We start from the raw sequence: 21,510 nt of genomic DNA on the forward strand, positions 1-21,510 counted from the left end.
GTCTGGCACTTCAAGGGAATGAAAGATGTCTTGCATTCCAGGCGTATACACATGGGTTCTGGGTGTAATGGCCTTGGATGATATCTTCTGGATCAGTCTTTCTATGTCCCTTTTCCTTGGTTGTGATGGTGGATATCGGTTACTTTGAGCAATACAACAGAGCTTAACAGTCATGATGCCAATAAGCCTTGCTCCAGAGTAGAAAATTTTAGTAACTTTGTTTTTAAAATACTGTTAAACAATAGTGATGATATATCCAGGGACTTTATAGCCCATTTTTCCTTATGTTCCTTATGTTATGTTTTCTCCCAATATTCCTAGGATCTAAATGGCCGGCACTATTGCTTCCATGTTATAAATGGGTTAACTGACACGGGGTGGGTAAGTGATTTGTTCAGTTTCAACTTCACATCTCAGTGGTGAAATTGGAACAAAACTTCTACCTCCCATCACGTTATTCTGTTATTCAATTAGATCTCACTTGTGGCCTGACCTTGAACTCAAAGGACTCTTCAATGATGACCTCTACTTTGGGGTGTTCGCCCAGTACTGGCTTTCCCATCTCTGCTATCCTCTTGGCCTCCTCTTCCTCCACAGTCAGCTTCCTGTCTGTCACCTCTGCAACAAAGCAAAATCAGACTAGCTTTAGCACATTCACCACTCTCTAGTAGTCTACAGCTCAAGAGTATTAGGCAGTGGGCACAAAGCAAACTGCTCTCAAGAATGGGGACTTCAGGTACTTTTTAGTGCCTCTTTCTATAACATGCTGAATATTTTATGACCATCAGATCATGAGAGGGTCCCTTGCAGCCCTGGTATAAACATTTTTATTTCCTTTTTTAAAAATTAGACTATTCCTCTTTTTTGTATATTTTTTTATTGGAGTTCGATTTGCCAACATATAGTATAACACCCAGTGCTCATCCTGTCAAGTGCCCCCCCTCAGTGCCTGTCACCCAGTCCTTTTACTTCCATTTTATAATTGGGTGAGCAACCTGACCCAAAGACTTTCATGAGAAATAGCACCTAGTGAAGTCCTCAAGTCATCTGGTAAGATATTGGAGGGTTGGGAACCAAAGCCTTTAACAATTTTGAATTGTTGGGCCTAATTGTTCAACTACTTGATATAAATGTTCTTGGAGGTCATAACCACATGTTAATCCAAAGGGTATGTCTACTGATTCTTGTCAACATCTGTTTCCAACACCCTTGGGACTGTGCCCTCTATAGAGAAGAAAGTAGGCTTATCTACACTCCATACAAGTGACTGTTATCCTCACAGTGAGAAACTTGGAAGATCTCCTGAAAGATTATTTCATGACTTTCCAAATGAAAAATCCTCAGGATTTCTGTAGGAACCAGGCACATTTCCTCTGGAACAGAAATACTCATTCAATCAAAACCAAAAAGAAGCTCTTCCTTTGTGTGTGTGTGTGTTGTTGTTGTTGTTGTTGTTGTTGTTTGAGGCATTCTCTGTATCTCTCAGCATCTTGACTCATTTACCAGTGGTCCCTTCTCATGTTGAATGGTGGGAAAATTTTTCCACTTCAGCTGGTGAGTCCATTTTAAGACCACTTCACCATGAAGGCATGTTTTCTGGATTAGAGTGAAATAGAGATTGAATCTTTTTATTCCCCTTTGATTAGAAAATTGCTCTTGGCAGCCTGCTTCTTTCAGAGATCATTTAAACATCTTTCCTTCCAAGTCCACATTCTTACATGCAATTAATTCTTTTATTCAGTTCCTTAATTGATTTCATTCCACATAGTGAATCTCCCATGAGAATCCTTTAGCCCTTGGATAATCTCAAGGACAAAGTGGGTCAGAGGCCAAGGAAGTCTTCTTTTCTCTCTAATTTGGGAATTGGTGAAGCGTAGGGATGGGTGAGACTCGAGCTCTTGAAGCTGCAGGGAAAGGAATTCACTGGAAAGACGATAAGCCAAGAATGTAAGTTAGAAGAGAGGCTGTTTTATATAAGGATTTTCTTAGTTGTCTGAATGAAGACGGTAAGAAAGTATGTGGAGGATTCCTGAGCTGGCTGTTTTCACTCAGTGCTTCTGGCACCAAACACAGAAGGCAATCCCAAAGTGTTTGGGAGCTGTCCGTGGTGCTGTCCTCTTGTTAGTGTTGGTGACAGCTTTCAGAAGCAATTATTTCTCAAGGATCAATGTCCTGTTTATTTTTAAGTGAGCAGACACCCTCTAGCAGCCTAACTTTATTCAATCCATTGATTCTGAGTCTTTTATTAGTTAATTATGAAAATAAATCTGGGTACATCCAGGGTTCTGGCTATGAAGTCAATGATCCTGAAAGACAGACTGCAGGCCACTCTGAGGAAAAGCCTTTTAAAATAAGACTTACAGATTTCTTAAAAGCAAGGATACTTTTTCCCTCTACTTGTAGGTTTTTGCACCATATCACAATGGCTATCCTAGTAGTGACAGTATTATTCTACTTCTTCCTCCCTGATTCCCTCATGTCATACTTTACATGTGCCACAAGAACTTTATACAAAATATAATGAGCTCTCCAGTGACATATAAATGTACCTGTCTAACCCCTTGTCTAGCTATCAATCTGGCACTATATCCACCTGGCAGGATATTGATCTACCTACTGACCTGTCCACTCCTGTGGTGACAGCCAGTTTTTCCATCTAGCTTTTTGCAAAAATCTCTTTGACAAATACCAATCCTCTATCTTTGGATCTCCCACAGCCCCACAGAGGTACTCCATATATATTGATTAAGAGATTGATTCACATGCCTTTAAATCAACTCTGATTTAGTGTCTTCATTTGGTAGTAATTTCTGACTTTTTCTATTGTTGTTATGTTCATTCCTTTATGTTCAAATTAATTTCTTGAGAGGGTGACAAGTCCATAAAAGACCATAATGATTCTGAGAACTTGTGTAACTCCTCAGAATTTCAAGTGAAGAGAATAAATGATAGGTGATTTTGATATTGGGACTGACTGAACAAACTCTCAGATGTCAGAAAGGAGGGGGGTGTGGGGATAGAGGGAGAGAGAAAAAGAGAAAGAGAGAGAGACTACGAATAGGATGAAAGATTGAACAAATACTGGAAGAACAAAGAGTTTGCCAGGCCAGACAAGAAAAGATTGCCGTGAATCTCCTACAGGTATCCTCAGAAAGAAATGGGGTGATGCAGCTAGTGCTCTCACTCTCAGGTCCCTGAATTTGGTGGTATAGCTCAGAAGTAATATATTTACTCTCCGTCTTTCACCACCAGGCATTCTTAATCATGTTTGCCTGTCCATCCAGGAAAGTTCAAACAAGAATTTTATATTTCTAATGAGTCTTAAGTCTAATCCTGGGGTTCTAGATTAGAAGTTTACAGACTAGAAAAGATCTAGAAAACGATACCTTCTTTTCCTATTTTAGCTTCTATTGGTGTTTTTGCAAATATGTTAAAAGTACAAGAATGCTGAAACCATATTACCATCTTTGTTCTGTGTATATGTGTGTTGGTGGTGGTGGGGGTGAGGAGAAGCAAGAGTTGGAACAAAGAAGCCCATATACTTTCCCAGGCAAGAAGATAAGTGAAGGAACTCTCAATGCTATGGCATTAATATCCTGGGGGAATAGTAGAATATCTGGGGTCAGAGGCAGTTCTTATCCTTTTGGTATAAAGACAAAGCAAGTGGTCAAGGAAGCTGGAGTCTTTTTTTTTTTTCAGAAAGAAAAAAAGTAGAGGTTTACCTATTTTTATTGTTGTTTAAAGGCTCCAGGGAGGTAGATGTCCTTAATATATATATATTGCCCCTTCTCAAGACCAGGGTACAGCCCATATGTAATTTTGAATACTCATGAATTCTGTAAGATACCTTTCCTCTCAAATGTTCTTAATTTTTTTTATATGTTCAAAGAGCTGATGAAATTAAAGTGTTATTTTAATTTAAACCGAGACATCTTATATAGCTCACTCTGCCTGCACTGAGAGTTATAGTATTGCTGATATGCTGGAAAGGCTTTCCTATCTGCTCACAAAGTTAAATGTTGTTTATTATTTGAATCTACTGATGCAAGCATACTCTCAAAGGTGTATGTCCTACAATAGAACCTAGATTCTTCATGAGAATATGTCCAAAATAAAGTCTCCAAAATTTCTATTTTCAGCCAGATAATTGTCCCCACCACCCATAATATCCTAATTCTTCTTGTTCATGGCATATATGACTTCAAGGGTCAATGACAAATGAACCAAAGTTCTAGCAATTTAGGTCTCAGCTGTAATGAGATGGAAGATCTCCAGGATCAGTAAAATTCCAGATTCTTTAAAAATTGCTTTTCATGTTCTTACAGCAGCTCCCGATTATTTTTCTCTGGTTCTCTCAAGATTGAAGTATTTTCTTTCAAATCCCATCATGACCCTATTAGGAGATTCAGCCCTGACTCTCATCTTCTCTTACCCTACAACATGAGATGACAGATGAATCAAGACTCAGGAGAAGTCTATGACCCACTGATTCTTTGGTAAGTTTCAACTTTCTTCCTGGTCCCAGAGAGGACCAGCTATGCCTTTACCCACATCCGCTGACAGAAGTGGTGCTCAAGAATTGTCTACTTCCTCACAATTACTTCAAGTGGGGAAATAAACCTCTCAGTCCTTAGAAGAACTTGTCAGGTTAGCTTGAGCCCGCAGTTCCTATTAAATAAATCAAAGGACATTGTTCTTAAACTAAATAATGGCACTGGCAAGAAGTAGAAAAGAGGGGGCAAGACACCTCTTACCTGGAGACAACAGGAGCGCTGTTTGCAAATGGATACCAGACAAGGGAAGAAAGAAAAGGAAAGAGCATTAAGGTCCCATCTTGAAAGTATCCCCAAGCTTTGTGGTTGCAGCAGGAAAAGGAAAGCAGTGAGCTTAGTGGGTGAGAGCTCTGCAGCCACATGCAAAAGGCAGCATTTGGAGCATGCACAGCAGCAGCAGCAGCAGCAAGAGGTATGAGCCACTAGAGGGACTGGTGAACACCAGAGCCCTGCAGCCTGACTTTCTCCACACCTTGTCTGCAACTCTGGGGGCTAGGGGAGAAGGAATAAAGATGGGGGAATTCGTGTGAGTGGAGCAGGGACACAGCTGGTCATTTGTGATCTTCTAAGGAATGAGGTTATCATATTCATTCTGTAAAAGAATGAGGATCCAGTTACCATGAAAACTGTATAGAGTTGCCAGTTTATCAGTGGCAAATATGACCCTGGGGCTTGAATAACAGTTTAGGGTCCTGAGAAGTGGCCTACAAGAGTGGAACAGCCTTCTGTCCCCAGTCTTGTAACCAGATCATGCTTAGCTTCCCAGTACCTATAACATGGCCACAAATAGCTTTCTAGTTACAACATGGGCCAGAACTTTGAGTTCCCCTCAGAGAAGGACCTCGTGAAAAGGTAATTTCTGCAAAATATTTTCTTTTTATAGATATAGTCTGGAGGTTAGGGCCATGGACTCCTACCATTTTGTATCACCTGTGTCTAGTGAAGTCACTGCAACTAGTAGATGTTCAGTAGAAGTTTGTTATTTGCCACCTATTTCGGCAATTGTATTTTTTTAATAGATCCTGTGCTGCTGCATCTCTGGGTGGTGGTGTTTTTGTTCCAGAAAGGACAGGCTAAATAGAGCCCAGGTATTCTGGACCAGAGAAACTGCCATACAGAAAGCTATTTGTAGGTGGGAGATGACAAATAACAAGGCCCCTACATGGACTGGGAAGCTGGGTTAGATGGACCTAACACAGGGTATCCCTGGCCCCTGAATTTGTACTTATGCTAAAAGATTCTCGTGATACACCACATCTTCCTCTCAATGGTGTCTTAGTACAGCACTGTACTCCCTGGCTCTTGTCAAATAAAAGGCTGGGAACATCCCACCACATACTCCTAGTACAGCTGGTGACTGAGGTGCTAAGGAAGGAGTGGGAGTGGTGTCTGTGAATTGTTTCTTTTGAAAATCTCTAAGAATGCGACTCAGGCCTGTGATCCATCATCTCACAGTTACAACCACTGATGACATGTGTGGATTGAGAATTTTTATGGTATATAATAAGCAGGGCAAACAGCAGTTGACTTTTTCTGGTTTCTCCCATATGGAATTCCAAGGGGGTAATTGATGAGTGAATCTCCTTGCTACATTGAGATAGGTAGATAGATAGATGATAGATAGATAGATAGATAGATAGATAGATAGATAGATAGATAGACAGATATAGCAAGAGAGCTTGTTCATTCTGCTCCTTCTATGGATCTTCATGAAAGCAGAGCCCCTCCTGGCCTCCAACCGGGCTCCAGGGGAAACCAGAAACCCAAACACATCGGTGCACTCAGGTAGGCCAGACAAGGGGAAGCTCTTCTAGAAAGGTCACTACTGCCCTGGTTTTCACTCAGAAGTACCTCCCAACACCAGAATCATTTCTATCACAATGAGAGGGCTTGCAGTCAGCTGATATTGTACCATTCTCTGGTCATTGTCTACATGAATTTGAGACTTTCCACTTAGCAGTTATAGATGGGTCAGTGAGATCCAGATAGGCCAATTCTGAGTGACATAATACCTCCCGGGTGTTTTTCCTGCTGCTGCTGATGAGAGAATCTGCAGCTGAACTTTCCCCTGTATCGATCCCCAGGGTCAGGTGAGCATCATTTATCCCTGCTCAGACACCCCAGGGACATACAGGAAATAGCATAGCTCTGTGAGTAATTGGAAGCATCTGGGCAGCTTGTCAGGGTGAGCCCATTGATGCGGTAAGAGGGGGCACAAACAAGCCCTCTGACTGGGGGGTGCTCTCCTTTCCACATGAGGTTCCCAGTGTCCAGGCCCAACAGCCTTGGTCATGCTGCTTAGTGTTGCTCTCAGAAGTCTACTTCTGGACTCCAGCACTTACTCTAAGCCAGGGCAACCATGTTTCTTATTCATCCTCCCTTTACCCTCTTCTTGCTTGTTCAGAGCATTTAATCTCACCTCTAAAGTCTGTTTTGTTTGCCAAGAATAGAATCTGCTATTTCAAATACAGTCCTTTTCTTTTCTTTCTTTTTTTTTTTTTTTGATAACACAATTGTCATTTTGACCATGCAGAGTATATGCTGTTCTGAATGCCTAAGACTCTCCCACGCAGCAGTGATAATGAAAAGCTTTCTACTGTATAGCTTCTCACTCTGAGAACAGCAGGGAATTCTAAAAATCAGGATGGGTTTTCATTTGATCCTGAGTCTAGATAATCAAGTTGTATGACCTTTCACCTTATGGTCTAATGCCAAAATATGGGAAGATCTGAAGAAACTGAAAATAGACAACAGACCAGAAGGTCAGGAAATGCACATATTTTCTCTTGGCATCTTCCATCTTGGCATCTTGGTCACCGGGAAGACCTGGAGGATCCTTGCCTCCTCACCTACTCACTCCCCAGGTCTAGGCCATACCAGGACTTTGCTGACATCTCTTTTGGACAAAGAGTCCAGAGTAAAAAAGGTAGGGGGGAGGGGTGTTCTCAAAAGGGGAGTAGCCAAAGGCATTTGCATTTGGCCAATTCTCTTTAAGATGTATCTTAGGTCACTCCCTGTCCTGCTGTTGATCAGGATTTATTAGGGAGGCAGAGAAGAAAAAGGATGCCTCTTTACTGATGGACTAGAGTCATGGATGGACTTTCAACCCATTCTTATCTAGAGCCACTGCCTTCTTTCCAGCTATCCTGAATGATCTTTTGTGCTGCTTTCATTTAGACCTTAGTAGCAGAGACTGTGGAAATTGATAAAACTAGTTTACAATGGCCCTGGGTGTCTGCTGCATCCAGCCAATCATGAAAATGTGGAGTAAATGCACAGGGGAGGTGGGAATGAGGTAGGGCAGGTGTTGAGACAATTTCTGAGGATATTCTCAGTGGTAGTAACTGGAGGACTGGCAGAAACAATCTAAACAATGGAACTACAGATTTTTTCCCCCCCGCACTCTGGCAGTCAGGCTCATGGAGACATCCTATCAGGTGGCAAGAAGAGGATGAGTAATGGAAGATGGAGAGGGCTTTTGCCTCTAGAACACTAGGCATATCCAGACCTGGTTGGACACAGAACTGGTCAGATCTGCAGAGAGTCCCCAGAAGACAGTGAGAACTGATCCATCATACCTGTTGATAAGCCTTTAGGAGTATAGTTGCTGAATCTCTTAGATCTGTCCTGTAATGAAAGGCTTTACGCTGCTCTTTGTCATGTGAGTGTGAAGTAGTTGCAGGATAATCACCCTTTTTTGACAAACAAGTGGGTCTCACTGTTCCATCCTCCATGAGGCTCCCAGGAGCATATCTGTCCTGAAGGGGAGTGTGAATGTCCTTCTCTTGGTATTGCCCAAAAGCACCCTTTTTCATTCCCACATACATTCCTCCAGCACCTTTGAAGTAGTAGTTTCCAATCATTTTCTTCAAAGGAGGAAATCTTTCCTTACATCTTCCTTGGTTGCAACATAATCAGTCCCTTGGGAATGGAACCCTAGCAGGTATTCCAAGATGCATGTCTTGAGAAAGGGAGGAGATGAGGCCACTCCTCTGGTGTGGGATGAGGGTTACCTTGGGATCTGGGTGATATACCTATTGGCAGGCTTCCGTGAACCATATTGTTTCTCAGGGATCAACACCAATACCATTTAGAGGCCCTTCTTCTATTGGAAAACCCATAAATCAATACTCTGGGACTGCCCAATGTCAGTTTTTTTTCCCCCAGGGCCTTCTGGCTGGAGAGATTTTCATACCTGGAATTACTGCTTTCTTTTTGAGACTCCCAATTTTCTGCTTTAGGCATTGCATTGTCCTAAAGTAGCCTGAATAAAGTTCCCTACCTTGGGCTAGGAATAAAGGTAAAGTGAGATGGGGTGGATGTCAAGGGGAGAAAGACTAGTTCAGGATTCCAGATCATATGACTACCTCAGAAGCCAGCTCTGTCTCAGAAGCTGTGGCCTTTGACACTTGGTATACCTTCTCATGCCATGGTCTCCCCAACTATGAAATAGTCAGATAAAACACTTACCTCTATGAAGGGAAGAGGGGTTTATGAACCACTCTGCAAGTGTATAGCCTGCCAAGCACTCATGGAAGGTTGGGGAATGCAGCAGAAAACTGTCAAAGCATCATTGCAACATGGGCCCCGGACCCCATCCCAGACCCTTCCCCATTCAATCCAAGCTTGAGGGTGAGGGGTGGGAGGGGAAGAAGGCAGGGAAGGGGCAGACATGCATGGCATCACATTCCTTTCTTTTTCTTCTCCTCCCCACCCACCAAGGAGTTTCCACATTTACAGGTTCCATGTATGTGTGGGGGCTGTGGGGAAGAATGCAGGGGACGGTGGTAATCAGATCATTGGAGCACAAGGCAGAAGGAAGTAACTCAGTAGGGTAATGAGGAGTTGAGGCTGCAGCGCTGTCCAGAAGGTGGGAAAGGAGGACTGGGGAATCGGCTAAGGCTAAGAAGGCAGAGATGACACCGAAACAGGGTGAGAGCGAGAATACAGGAGGGAAAAGAATAAAAAAGTCCGTTGGTCAAAAAAGAGGAAAAAGGAAAAGGGAAGAAAATGGGGGGAGAAAAAACAGAGTTGCTTTTTGTTGCTGTTGCTTTTCAGTTTAAATTTTTTTCTTTCTTTTTGCTGTTGTTGTCTTATTTTGTTTTGTTTTTTAAAGAATCTCACACCTGATATTCCACGTTCCATCCATTTCGGTTCACCAAGGACAATGAAGAAATTCTCTTGCCTTTCGTATTCCTCCTCATCTACTATTTTAACCCTTATGGTTTTCCTGTAGGGACAACAAGAGAGAGAGTGTGTCGACTGGGTCGGTAGATTTTTTGGACATTTGGAGCACAGCCTTTAAAATCATTCCCCGTCACTCCTGGCACATGCAGCCCGGTCCCGCCATGGTGGCATTTGACAGGACTATGGTGGATTGATTTTTCTCATATTAAAAAAACAGAAAAAAACAAAAACTGTCTCAGCTTTTCTTGTCTCCTTGGTTGTAGTTTCCTTATGGGTGTGAAGGAAAGGGAGCCAGGAGGCAAGGAAAAGTGGGCAAAGGAAGGATTCTAGGAGGACAGGAGGGAAAGGGGAAGGACAAGGTGGTAATGGTGGGGAGGAGTCAGCTTAGATCCTGCAGATGCTTAGTAGGAAGTGGGTGGGGCAGCGCATTCCATTGGGTGTCACATGATAACTGGCATTTCTTTGGGAAGCAGGTAAACTACCAGCCCACCTGGAATGATCCAGGACCCTTCTACAACAGGAAATAGGTCAATAATATCTAGCTAGGAGCTCATTTCACTTCCTTGTATCTATACTCACTTATGTGTACCTCATAAAGAAAAATTTTAAAGTGAAGTATTTATGAGGAAGGAAAATGAGAGAGAGAGAGAGAGAGAGAGAGGAAAGCAGAATCCTACTATCTTTGTCATTCTTTATCTCAGGGCTTTGGTGGTGGGATGTAAAATAAGTATGTGTTAACCATAGTATGATATAGGACTCCTTCAATATTTACAGCTGATGCACTCCTGGGAAAATGTAAAGAAAACTATATAAGTCATCAAATTCTAAATCACCTTTGTACTTCTATCATATAGGGGTGATACTTTCCAGGGATGGCTTACTTAATTCTGATGATCTGGTGAAAATGGTGAAGGAGGTTTCTATTCATTTCTGGGTATCTCTTTTAAAAACAAGTCATCCAGGGAAGCAAAATTTCCTTGAAAATCACTTCCCATCAGAGACTGGCATGAGGCTGGCTCAGGCCAATTGTCATTAGAGACGTTGCTATGGGGATCTGGATCATCCCCATCTTGGTCCTTCATGGAACCACAGTGCGGTTGGTGGGTCCCAGCAGGGAGCCATGATTGGTATTTCTTGCTTACTTTGTTTTTGGTCCAGGACCTAAATGCTCTCTAAAGGGCAAAGAGGTGCTAACAAACAACGACTAAAATGTCTAATCAGAACCTCTTATGTTCCTCTTTCATTCTAAAGACATACTCAGCTTTGCGATCTATCAGGTAGACTGATCTGAGGTGGTTTGTTAGACACAAGATTTGCCGTGCATTTGTGTTTTGTGTGTGTGTTTCAGGAGTACATTTTTGGTTACCCTTTTTGGCACTATTTCTGGACACCTTTACATACCTTGCCCTCAGTAGACAAAACATGAAAGTAAATGACTGTCAAGAAGAATTTTCTAGGAACTTCTCTCTAGGCCCTAGATATTGGAACCTGGGGCTACCTATGAGATGTGAGCCTGGCAGTTTTTCCCTTGCAGGGACTCGCTGTGGGTTGGGAATGGGGTGCTCTGTGACCAAGGGCATGGCCTGAGGGACATGATTGATGGCCTTGCCAGGGAAGGAACGTTGCCCCCCCAAATACTGATAGCTCCCCCTTTTACACAGATGATATATCCAGAAGAGGATGTTCTGACTTGCCTGTTGGAAGTCTGGGGTGTATGAAGTCGTTTAAGTTGAAGGCAAAGGCTCCATCGACTCTGAGAAATTCTTTTATCTCTTGGGAAAGCTCCCACTCAAGTGAGAATCCCCTCTTCCACTATTCTCTCTGCCACCACACTTAGATGCTCTTTGCAGGGAAAAGAGAGTCCAGCAGGTAGGTCTGTGACCTAGACCTGAAACTCAAACCTATACTTTCAGCTCAATCAAGGTCAGGGAGAGAAACACATCTTGCTAGCAGGAATATGGCAGGAAAGAGAGCTCCTAAGGCCTGCTCTGGGGAATGGGATGAACCATAAATAGAACCCAAATCCAAATACATCGATTCCCAATGTCTGGGGACTATAAGCTTAGCCCTGAGAACAGCTACCCCATGGGAATCTGTGCTGAGCACCTGGGCCAGTTCTCTGGTGTTGCCTTCCTGCCTGGTGCTGTGCTGTGTCATCTTTTTCTTTCCTGTGTAGGACACCATCCAGGAGAAGCAAAGAGCCCCATATATGACACTCTGGACTCTGGCTGACTCTCTCTCTCTCTCTCTCTCCCTCTCTTTCTCCCTCCCTGTCTTGTGTTTTTCCCATAGCCATTTCTCCATCCCACAAAAATTACCACTACCTCTTGAACATCCCTCTTACGGATACCATGTGACAGGCTGGCAGGTGTTAGGGCAGAGCTGGGATCAGAGAGAGGAGAAGGAGAGGTGGAAAAAAAGGAAAAGAAAGAACAAGAAAGAAAACAAGGGGACATGAATTAGAGGAAGAAGAAAGGGGAAAAGAAGACAAATAGGTTGGAGAAAGGAAGAACCAGAAGAGGAGAGGAGAGAAGAACGTTAACGTTAGTGTGGAGGACAGGGTACTACACCTTTCTGCAAACTCATATCCACCATGCGGGGGCCCATCATCTCAATGAAGTAATTCTTGTTTTTCTCATACGCCTCATCATCAATTACCTTGATGGGAATTGTTTTGCTGTGGATGGAAAAATAAGTATCATAAGCGAGGAGCAGAGTGGTGGGGGTGGCAAGCCAGCCAGGAGAAGGAACAGGAAGAGAAGAAAACAGTGAGAAGATCCAGAAAGGTCTAAGTGCGCCCCCACGGGGGCACCCAGGAGAGGGACTGCCCCAGGCTCCCTTTCAGGCTCACTGGGCTCCTCCTATTTAGGCTTCGTGTGGCTTTGTGGCATAGTCAGACTCAAAGACTGCAAAGTCAAAGGTTCTGGTTCTAATCTTGGATATGCTACGTGACCTTGGACAAATAATGTAACTGACACACAAACAGGTTAAATAATGCTTACAGCGTCCGAGGGCGGTTGTGAGAACAATGAAATAATATACATATAATGAATTTTTAAAAAATGTTTTGACTTTTGAAATCAGTTGGGTTGGTCTGAAAGGTTTATCTTATAGAAAAGGACATAGATGGGGGTCATGTTGGCCTATAACAATCTTGCCTAGAAACAGAAGGACTTTTCTCTTTCTCTGTGGCCATGACTACCATGGAGAAGCCAGGAGGGCCGTGTGGCTCAAGTCACACATTCTGGTAATTCACAAGGGGCTTCAGAAACTACAAGGCTACCTACAAATGAGCTCTGCAGCCACAGGGGTGCACTGACTGGATCCCACTAACTGCAGGGTGCTCTGAATCACAGTTATCTTACAAATCCTATAATGACCCTGTGACTACCTCAATTGGAGTATTTTTATGTTAAAAGATGTTTCACTAAATAATGAAAAACATAAACCAATTTTAGTAGTCTTGATTTCCATTTTTCTTTCCTTTCTTTCTCCCTTCCTTCTCTTTCTCCCTCCCCCCCTTCTTTCTTTCTTACTCTTTTCTTCTTGTGTACTCTTTCTGTCTATCTGTCTTTCACTAGGAGCTTTAAAAGCAAAGATGGACCTGGGCCTCTCCCAACCTTTGCTTAGTAATGGGGACATTTCAGGACCAGACTCCAGTCTAGGCGTTTCACAGAGGGTGTACGACATTGCTGAAAGGGTTGTGCACAGATCTGAGTCTCCCCTCAAGAGGGACACACACAAGGAGTCCTGTCCAGCTGCATGTACCTTCTCAGACTTGAGTGGCCCTAGGCTATATCTATCTATCTATCTATCTATCTATCTATCTATCTATCTATCTATCATCTATCTATAGTATATAAAGTAGGAATATCTTTCTGACTTGGGGCAACCTCTCTGCTCTCTCAAGTTTTCCCAAGTCACCATTAAGAGTGTTGGATGTCTACAGAGTTCCTTTGTCCACACTGCTGATCCCTTAGAACCAACCAAATGTGGCCCTGTCACTCCCAAAGTGAATTAATAGTAGTTACTAATACACTCTGGCCCCTGCCAATCCACTGTTTCAAAATTCAAAATTTCAAGACTCCAAGCCATCATCACTGGCCACACTGACTCCCATGACAGAAAAAGCTGGCTGTCCAGCACAGAAAGCATGAGTGTTCAACCTCTGAAAGGCCTCTCTGGCCTCTCTTCCTTGAGAGCAGCAACAGTGATACTAGAGACTGAGGACTTGGGGTCAAATCTGGTTTCCACTTCTCACTAGCTGAGTGACCTGGGGCAACTTGCTAAAGCTTTTCAAGTCTCATTTGTAAAGTGGAATATGAATATTCAGAGCTTTTCAAGTCTCATTTGTAAAGTGGAATATGAATATTCGGAGCGTTCTTATATGAGATAATGCACATGAAGTGCTTGGTGGGGTGCATGTTCCCTAGAAAGTGTTTAATAAATGGAGTAATATGACCCTGGTGGTTTGAGAGTATTATATAAGGGTATCTTACCATCTCCAGGCATTAAGTCAGAAAATAAGGGGAGATCAATACATTGAACTGGTGGCGCAAGAGGTGGTACAAGCTGGAAACAGAAGTCAGGTCAAGAAAGAACTGGATAATACAGGATGATCCATCCCAAATGGGTTAGGTGAGGGACATGTGATGTTAAAGGTGAGAGCATAGATAGCAACTCCTATTTTTTCAAAATCTAGCCTTGTGTCCCTGTCAGCAACAAGCTCTGGGCTGGACAGACCACATGTCATAAGACACAGTGTGACTTGGGCTTGTGATTTTTAGTGAACAGATAAAGAGAATAAGAGATGCCATCAATAAGCTCAGTGGACGACAGAAATGAGGACAGACATTAGTAGTGGCATGAGGAATGGAGGTTAGCTAACTGGAACCACTGGCAGAGGGTGTTATGAGTGGAGGAGGCAGGTTACGAGACTCCCTTGCTGAGATCAGTTATGCGGAAGGCATCACATCTGTTTGGACCTTGCCTAAAAGCTAGAGAAACCCTTTCCAGCTCTTAAAAACCAAGGAAGTCCTCAGTTTTGCTCAAGCCACACATGAAGCCACAGGTATATTTAAATTAAATGAGAGTCACCAGCCAGGTCTTGAGTTCTCTTTCCAAATTTGTTCTTCCTCATTTCAGTCAACAGCAACTAAATAGATTGGATAGATTCCAGGTCTATTCAAATCTGGAATCTCTCCTGATTACTTCCTTTTCCTCATCCTTCCCCCCCCAACCCCACCTCCACCCTCATACATGTAGTTGGCCACCATCCTTCCCTCTGCTACCAAGACCTAGATCAAAACAACATTGCCTTTCCTTTGGAGTTGGTAATAACCTTCTAAGAGATATTTCTGCCTTTGCTCCCTCCTTCAATTCTCCCCAAGAACACAAGATTGTCTATTGAAAATGCAACTCAAGTTCCATACACCCCTACATTTGGACTAAATACAAAGTCCTTACCATGGCCTATAGGATCTTACATAATCCAGCTACTGGTGACCTTGCTGATTCCATTCATAATATTCCCCCCTTCCTCAGGAGTCTCAGAGTCACTGGTCTTTCTTTCTGTTCCTTAAATCAAGCTCCTTTCCACTTAAGGCATCATCCTTGCTTGTTCTCTGTGCCTGGTTCTGTGCTATCCTCACCTTCTGGGTCTCCACATAGGCATTACCTCCTAGGAGAGGGGTTTCCATGGCCATGTTACTTCCTTGGTCTCTACCTCCCCACCATGGGTTACCTTCCATCAGGTTCCATCTGCTCATTCCCTTCACTGCCCCAATCACAGCCTGAAGTTGGCTGGCTAGTTTATTAACTTACTTGTTTATTGTCTGTCTGTCCACAATGGAATGTAAGGGCCACGATGACAAGGAAGCTGTCTCACTTGCCCTTTCCATCCTAGTGCCTGGTGTGGAGGAGGCCCTCGACCATTACTTGCTGAAGAACCCAAGGTGAATTTCTAACACACCTGAGAACACATCTGTCTTTTTGCAGTGAAAATTCATTAGGAACAGCAATAAAAAATTTTTGAAGGCTACTCTGATTGAATGCCAAAGGATGCCCAGTGGGACAAAGAGACCAGAAGCCCAATGTCATCCAACGACACCCTCAGCTGATTAGCCCACTCCATTTGTCTGTCTACGGGAGAGCTCTCCAACAACAAGCTGGGCTTGACTGCATGGGGCTTGGCTGGGGTTTTTGACCTGCCCTGCTTCTCCTCCCAGCCTTCTGCTGAGGGAGGAATCAAAGCATCAGCGTTCCCAGCTAAGACTGGGCTATACTGCTTGGAAAGAATGCTCCCAGAAGATCTCCCACCAACAAGCCGAAAGGGATCAGGAAATCCACATATGGGCTGCCTGGCTGGCCTCTCAGAACATTCCTTTGTATTGAGGACACCCAATTCCAAATCAGTCCTCTAGTTCTCAGGGTACTGTGAAGGGAAAGGTGCTTTTTTAGCCACCGAGGAAGCAGCATGTATTTGTTGAATGGATGAATACTACATTCCTTTATACAAGGAAGGGACCTAAGATAATACATACACTTACATTCTCAACACATGAGAACTTTATTTCATCCTTACTTCAGTCATATAACATAGGTATTATTACTTCCACTTTAAAGATGAGAAAACAAATTCTCAGAGAGGCTGAGTAACCTGCCCAGAGTCACACAGCTAGCACATACAGCAGAGCTGGGATTTTAGCACCTCTCCATTATTACTCCTACAGCTTATTTTATGCAAGCTGGTCGATAAATTCTGGATGCCATTCCTAAGCTGTGCCACAGTGAGTAACTACAGGATTCTCCATTTAAATTCAGGCAGCAGGGGATCCCTGGGTGGCGCAGCGGTTTGGCGCCTGCCTTTGGCCCAGGGCGCGATCCTGGAGACCCGGGATCGAATCCCACGTCGGGCTCCCGGTGCATGGAGCCTGCTTCTCCCTCTGCCTGTGTCTCTGCCTCATTCTCTTTCTCTCTCTGTGACTATCACAAATAAATAAAAATTAAAAAAAATTTAAAATTGTTTAAAAAAAAATTCAAGCAGCAGGTCAGAAATTCAGTTAATAAGTGGATTTGCCTCTGCACTGTGTTGTGAGTAGGTGGTTCCTAACCCTTCGGCCCTCCCTTGCTGGAAGTAATCTCTAAATAATCTGACTTGGTGACTTCTTCCCTTCTGATTTCTACTAAATGACTCTTCACCATATCAAGAAGGATTCTTTCTCATCGTTTCTAAATTTATCCTGGCTGCTCCAGGCCAGCTAATGCTCACACAACTTCCTTGACCCGGGGCTTTGGGACAGAGCTGGCAGTGGAGCTGTTAGGTTTTTTGTGGGAGCTTTCAGAAGCCTCACATCTCTGTGTTGGGTTCTTGTAGTCTTCTTTATTAGGCACCAGCAGACCCCCAGGTTTATTTATTTATTTATAAATAAATTTATTTTTTATTGGTGTTCAATTTGTCGATATACAGAATAACACCCACTGCTCATCCCATCAAGTGCCCACCTCAGCGCTCGCCACCCAGTCACCCCTACCCCCTGTCCACCTCCCCTTCCACCACCCCTAGTTCGTTTCCCAGAGTTAGGAGTCTTTCATGTTCTGTCCCTCCCGCCTCCAACCACACGCTGAGGGCCGACACTGACACTCCCCACAGCCTTACCAAGGTCTAGGGGAAAGTTTCCTTGACTCATGAAAAGGTTTAGAATGCCCTTATTTATTTCCTCTTGGAAAAAGATGTCCATAGGGTCCCCAAAAATAGTGCTTCTCAAACTTTGATGTGCATTTGTATCCCCCTGGGATCTTGTTAAAATGCAGATTCTGATTCAGTGGGTTTGGGGGTGCCTGAGATCTAGATCTTGTTAGATCTGCATTTCTAACAAGCAGCAGGGATATACCCATGCTGTTGGTCTGGGGCCCAAGACTTTTTAGAGAAGTCTCTCTGATTCTAATAAAAACTTAGGGAAAAATCAGACAGCTGCTCAAATGCTGTGCCAGTCAGAGAGAAGGAGGCTGGAATCAAAGGCTGGCATTTCAGCCAAGGGCTGGAGGTAGTAGGTCCACTCTGACACTGCATTTTGTGGGGGAAATTGGAGTACACCCAGAGTAGGGTAACTAGTATGGTGAAGGGTCTGCAAACTATGTTTCAAATTAATTTGCTAATGTTTATATAGTGACTACCTTCTCCCAGGCACTGTGCTATTCAGGTACTTTACTTATATTAAGTAATTTAATCCTTACAACAAACTGGTGAGTTAGGAACATGCCGGACAAGGTGCTGTTCTCTCTGTGTGTATTATCTCACCAAATCTTCACCATAACCAATAAAGCAGATGCTACTTTTGCCTCCATTTTATAGATGAGGAACTGGAAGCCCAGAAAAGTTAAGAGACTTGCCCAAGGTTGTAGCTAAATAAGTGGCAGAGCTGGGATTTGAACTCAGTGTGGCTCTAAGGACTGTGCTTCTAAGTGAGATCTGATATGTGGTTCCACAGGACAAATGTCTGTTGCAGAAGATGACACCCCTCCACCCCCATGGTTCTGGGGCTGTCACAAATGCTGCTTCCAAGGCACTGAGGTCATTGGCAGTGAGGCAGGCTTCTACTTTACCATGTACCGTTACAATAATAAGATGAACTGGCTTATAAGGGAGTGGCTGCCCCATTCCTGGTGGTATTAAAAGTAGGATGACAATGCATGAAAATGGCCATGGAGAGGATTCCTGCATGCTACAGAAAGTCAAGTAGATGACCTATAAAGGTCTACACCCAGTGGTATACTGGTAAACCAGCTCTCTCGGAGGGGAGGGGGTAGGCACTCTGATTTGGGGTATATACTTTCCATGGTTTAAATACTCCCACTGTAGTCAATTTAAAGTTACTAAGTTTTTGTTTTGTTTTGTTTTATTAGATTTTATTTTTTTATTTAAGAAAAGAGAGCAGGAGTGGGGAGAGGGGCAAAGAGAGAGGGAGAAGCAGGCTCCCCACTAGCAGGGACCCTGATGTGAGGCTCGATCCCAGGACCCTGGGATCATGACCTGAGCTGAAGGCAGACACTTAACTGACTGAGTCACCCAGGTGCCCCTCAAGCTACTAAAATTTAATGACCAACTTGTAAATTCCTAAACATTTAACAATCTGCTCTTATGAACCAGTAGTAGTCAGTTCCAGCACACGACTGGCAGCGTCAGATTCTACTAAAATGTTTAAGAGACGTTAGGATGACAAAAGGTGGTTCTGACTGATTTACAAATAATTTTACCCATGCCAGTGTTTCCTCAAAATGGGTAATGATCTGCTAAAGTAAGGTATGAATGTGTTTATCCAAACAAGCCTTTGGGAAAAAAAAAAAAAACTCAAAGGCTTTTAAAAGGAATGTGGGTGGGTGAGAAAATACAGGGGCCCTTACAAGCAGATAGCTTCCTCTGGCTCAAGAAGGGGAAGCCAGAGATCTGAACCATGAGAAGGACTTAAAGGGTTGTTTCTGGTTTAAAGATAAGCAGGAATGCAGGCAGTCTCTAGTAGCAGAGCGGTCTCTGAATGACAGCAAGAAATGGGACCTTCAGTCTTACAGCCACAAGAAACTGGACTCTGCCAATAACCCGAATGACCCTGGAAGCCAACACTTCCTCCTAGCTTCCAGACAGGAGCCTAATTCAGACTTGATTTCAGCCTTGAAACCCTGCACAGAGAACTTAGCCACTCCGTACCTTAACTCCCGACCTGCAGAACTGTGGGATAATAAATTGATATTGTATTAAGCCTTTAAGTTTATGACAACTTGTTACACAGCAACATATGGGGGGCTTGTTTGTCTAACAAAGTCAGGAACTGAGCCAAAGGATCTCTTGAAATGGTCTTGCCCTATCTATTTTGTAATCAGAATACTTTGTCCCGATGGCAGTGCCACTGCTAGGCTATCTAGCACCTTTGTGCAAAGTTGAGAAGAGATACAGTCCTGGAGATGCACAGCCCAGTGAGGACAGAATGCCCTTCTCTAGCTTGCACAACAATGCATCAGGATGCTGGGCTTGGCATGGAGAGAACTGGCTGGATTTGTAGTTTTCCACTCAAGGGTCTTTATGCAGTGCACAACCTGCACAACTGTAAGCAGCAGCCCTGCTTGGCAAACTCTTGTGTGATTCACTCAATATTTCACACAAATGCCAGAACCAACAGGAATATGGGGCAGGCTAAGGCAGAGAGATGGATTTCACTGAAAAACTTTCTGCAACTTGGGGTGGGGGGTGGTTAGGTGGGAGATGAACAGGCAAGAAGGCACAAATGAGGAAGGAGGGCTGTTTAGGTGTGTATGAAGGAGCATGCACATAATCTTTGCTGCTTTGGCATCTATTCTGGACCCTTCTGATAAGCTGTCTGCTTGTAGTTTCTTCACAGCGATGAGTAAGTGTACCCACAAAGATACAGCTTCCCCTAAGCAACATGTAGGAACATTTTGTCTCCACTGTCAGTTAAGATCCGACTGCTGGGCCTGTCCATGGGCACATATCCACAACGTGCTTGAGGACTTGGGAGTCATTCTGTCCACTCTGGAATGTCTGGGTTCAGAACTGGGCACTGTAACTTATGATTGACTCATTTGCGCTCCCAAATATCCACTTCCGCAATGCCTGAAGAGCTTCTTACCTGTGGCTAAAGGGAAAAGTACGCTTCAGATGACTGTGTGATTGCAGATTTAGGCTTCAGGATATGGTCAGAGGCAAAGTGATACCAAAAACCCCAAAGGGGCCACTCACTCTGTTTCCCAAAGGTCAGGGCAAAGTGAGGAATTTTTATTTCTAAGAAAGGCAGTCTTCTAAAATAGGCCCCCTTCATTTTGAAGGCTGTTATGACTTGCAAGGCAACTCTACAAGGTAGAAATATTTTAAATTACAAATTTTTATTTTCTCCATTCTTTCATAGGATGAAGACTGAACTCTTTATCCCAGGAATTGGAAGTTCTCTGTAATGTCCATCCATGCATACTTCTATCCATCCATCCATCCATCCATCCATCCATCCATCCATCTCTTCAACTTTATCTTTTCATACTTGCCCACACACAAACTCTACACTTCAATTTTCCTCATTATGCTCAAAATATGCCATACTTCTGCTCACCCTAGAGACTTTCTTTCTTCTTTCCCTCTTGCCCTTACCTCCCACATCCATCACTCCATCAACTCATCCATCCATTCCTTCATAATGATAACACTGTATAATGAAACTACTTAATGAAATTGCATTAAACTGCATAATAAAATACTTCATTCAGCAAGTATTTATTAAGCACCTGATCATGGCAGACACTATTCTCAAGCAAGAATTTCTAACTTTAAAGAGTCTTCTGTGTAGCGGGGAGGCAGATATTAATCAAGTAATTACAGTCAAGTGTGGTGTGATGCTAGGGTAAGAATAGAGCTGAGGAGGCACACAGTCCAGAATAAGATCAGGAAGCCTCACCAGAGGAAGGGATATTTCAGCAGAAGCCTGAATGATGAGTCAAGTTGATTAGGCCATAAGGGGGAGAAAGGGTCTCCCAGAGAGAGAAGATGCCCTATGCAAAGGCTTGGTGGTGAAAAAAAAAAAAAAACACATGGTGGCTTCTAGGTGATGAAATGAGTTCAGTTCAGCTAGAGCACCAAGAGAGAGGGGTGAAGTGGGAATAGATGAGTCCGGAGAGAAGGCAGTGTCAAAGACATAAGGGGCCATGCTATAAGCCTATAAGCCCTATATGGCACCCTATAAGCCATGCTAAGGGGTTTGGGATAGTCTGC

At 43.5% G+C, this 21,510-nt stretch overlaps 1 protein-coding gene across 7 annotated transcripts in view; it reads right to left on the reverse strand.

Moving 5' to 3' along the window:
- SLC8A3 (solute carrier family 8 member A3) overlaps positions 1–21,510 on the reverse strand; it is a 141,378-nt gene that overhangs the window by 6,568 nt on the left and 113,300 nt on the right. For 2 of the 7 annotated variants that reach the window (XM_025442658.3, XM_035720161.2), the window contains exons 3-5: positions 12,311–12,417; positions 4,755–4,772; positions 494–618 (exon numbers count right to left, since the gene is read on the reverse strand). In XM_025442658.3, coding sequence (XP_025298443.1) covers positions 494–618; positions 4,755–4,772; positions 12,311–12,417 — 250 coding nt within the window. Of the gene's footprint in view, positions 1–493; positions 619–4,754; positions 4,773–9,679; positions 9,784–12,310; positions 12,418–21,510 lie in introns of those variants that run through there. The other 5 variants (XM_035720162.2, XM_025442662.3, XM_035720163.2 and 2 more) reach the window with 5 other exon arrangements.

Source organism: Canis lupus, chromosome 8 (assembly GCF_003254725.2).
Source record: "Canis lupus dingo isolate Sandy chromosome 8, ASM325472v2, whole genome shotgun sequence".
NCBI lineage: Eukaryota > Metazoa > Chordata > Mammalia > Carnivora > Canidae > Canis > Canis lupus.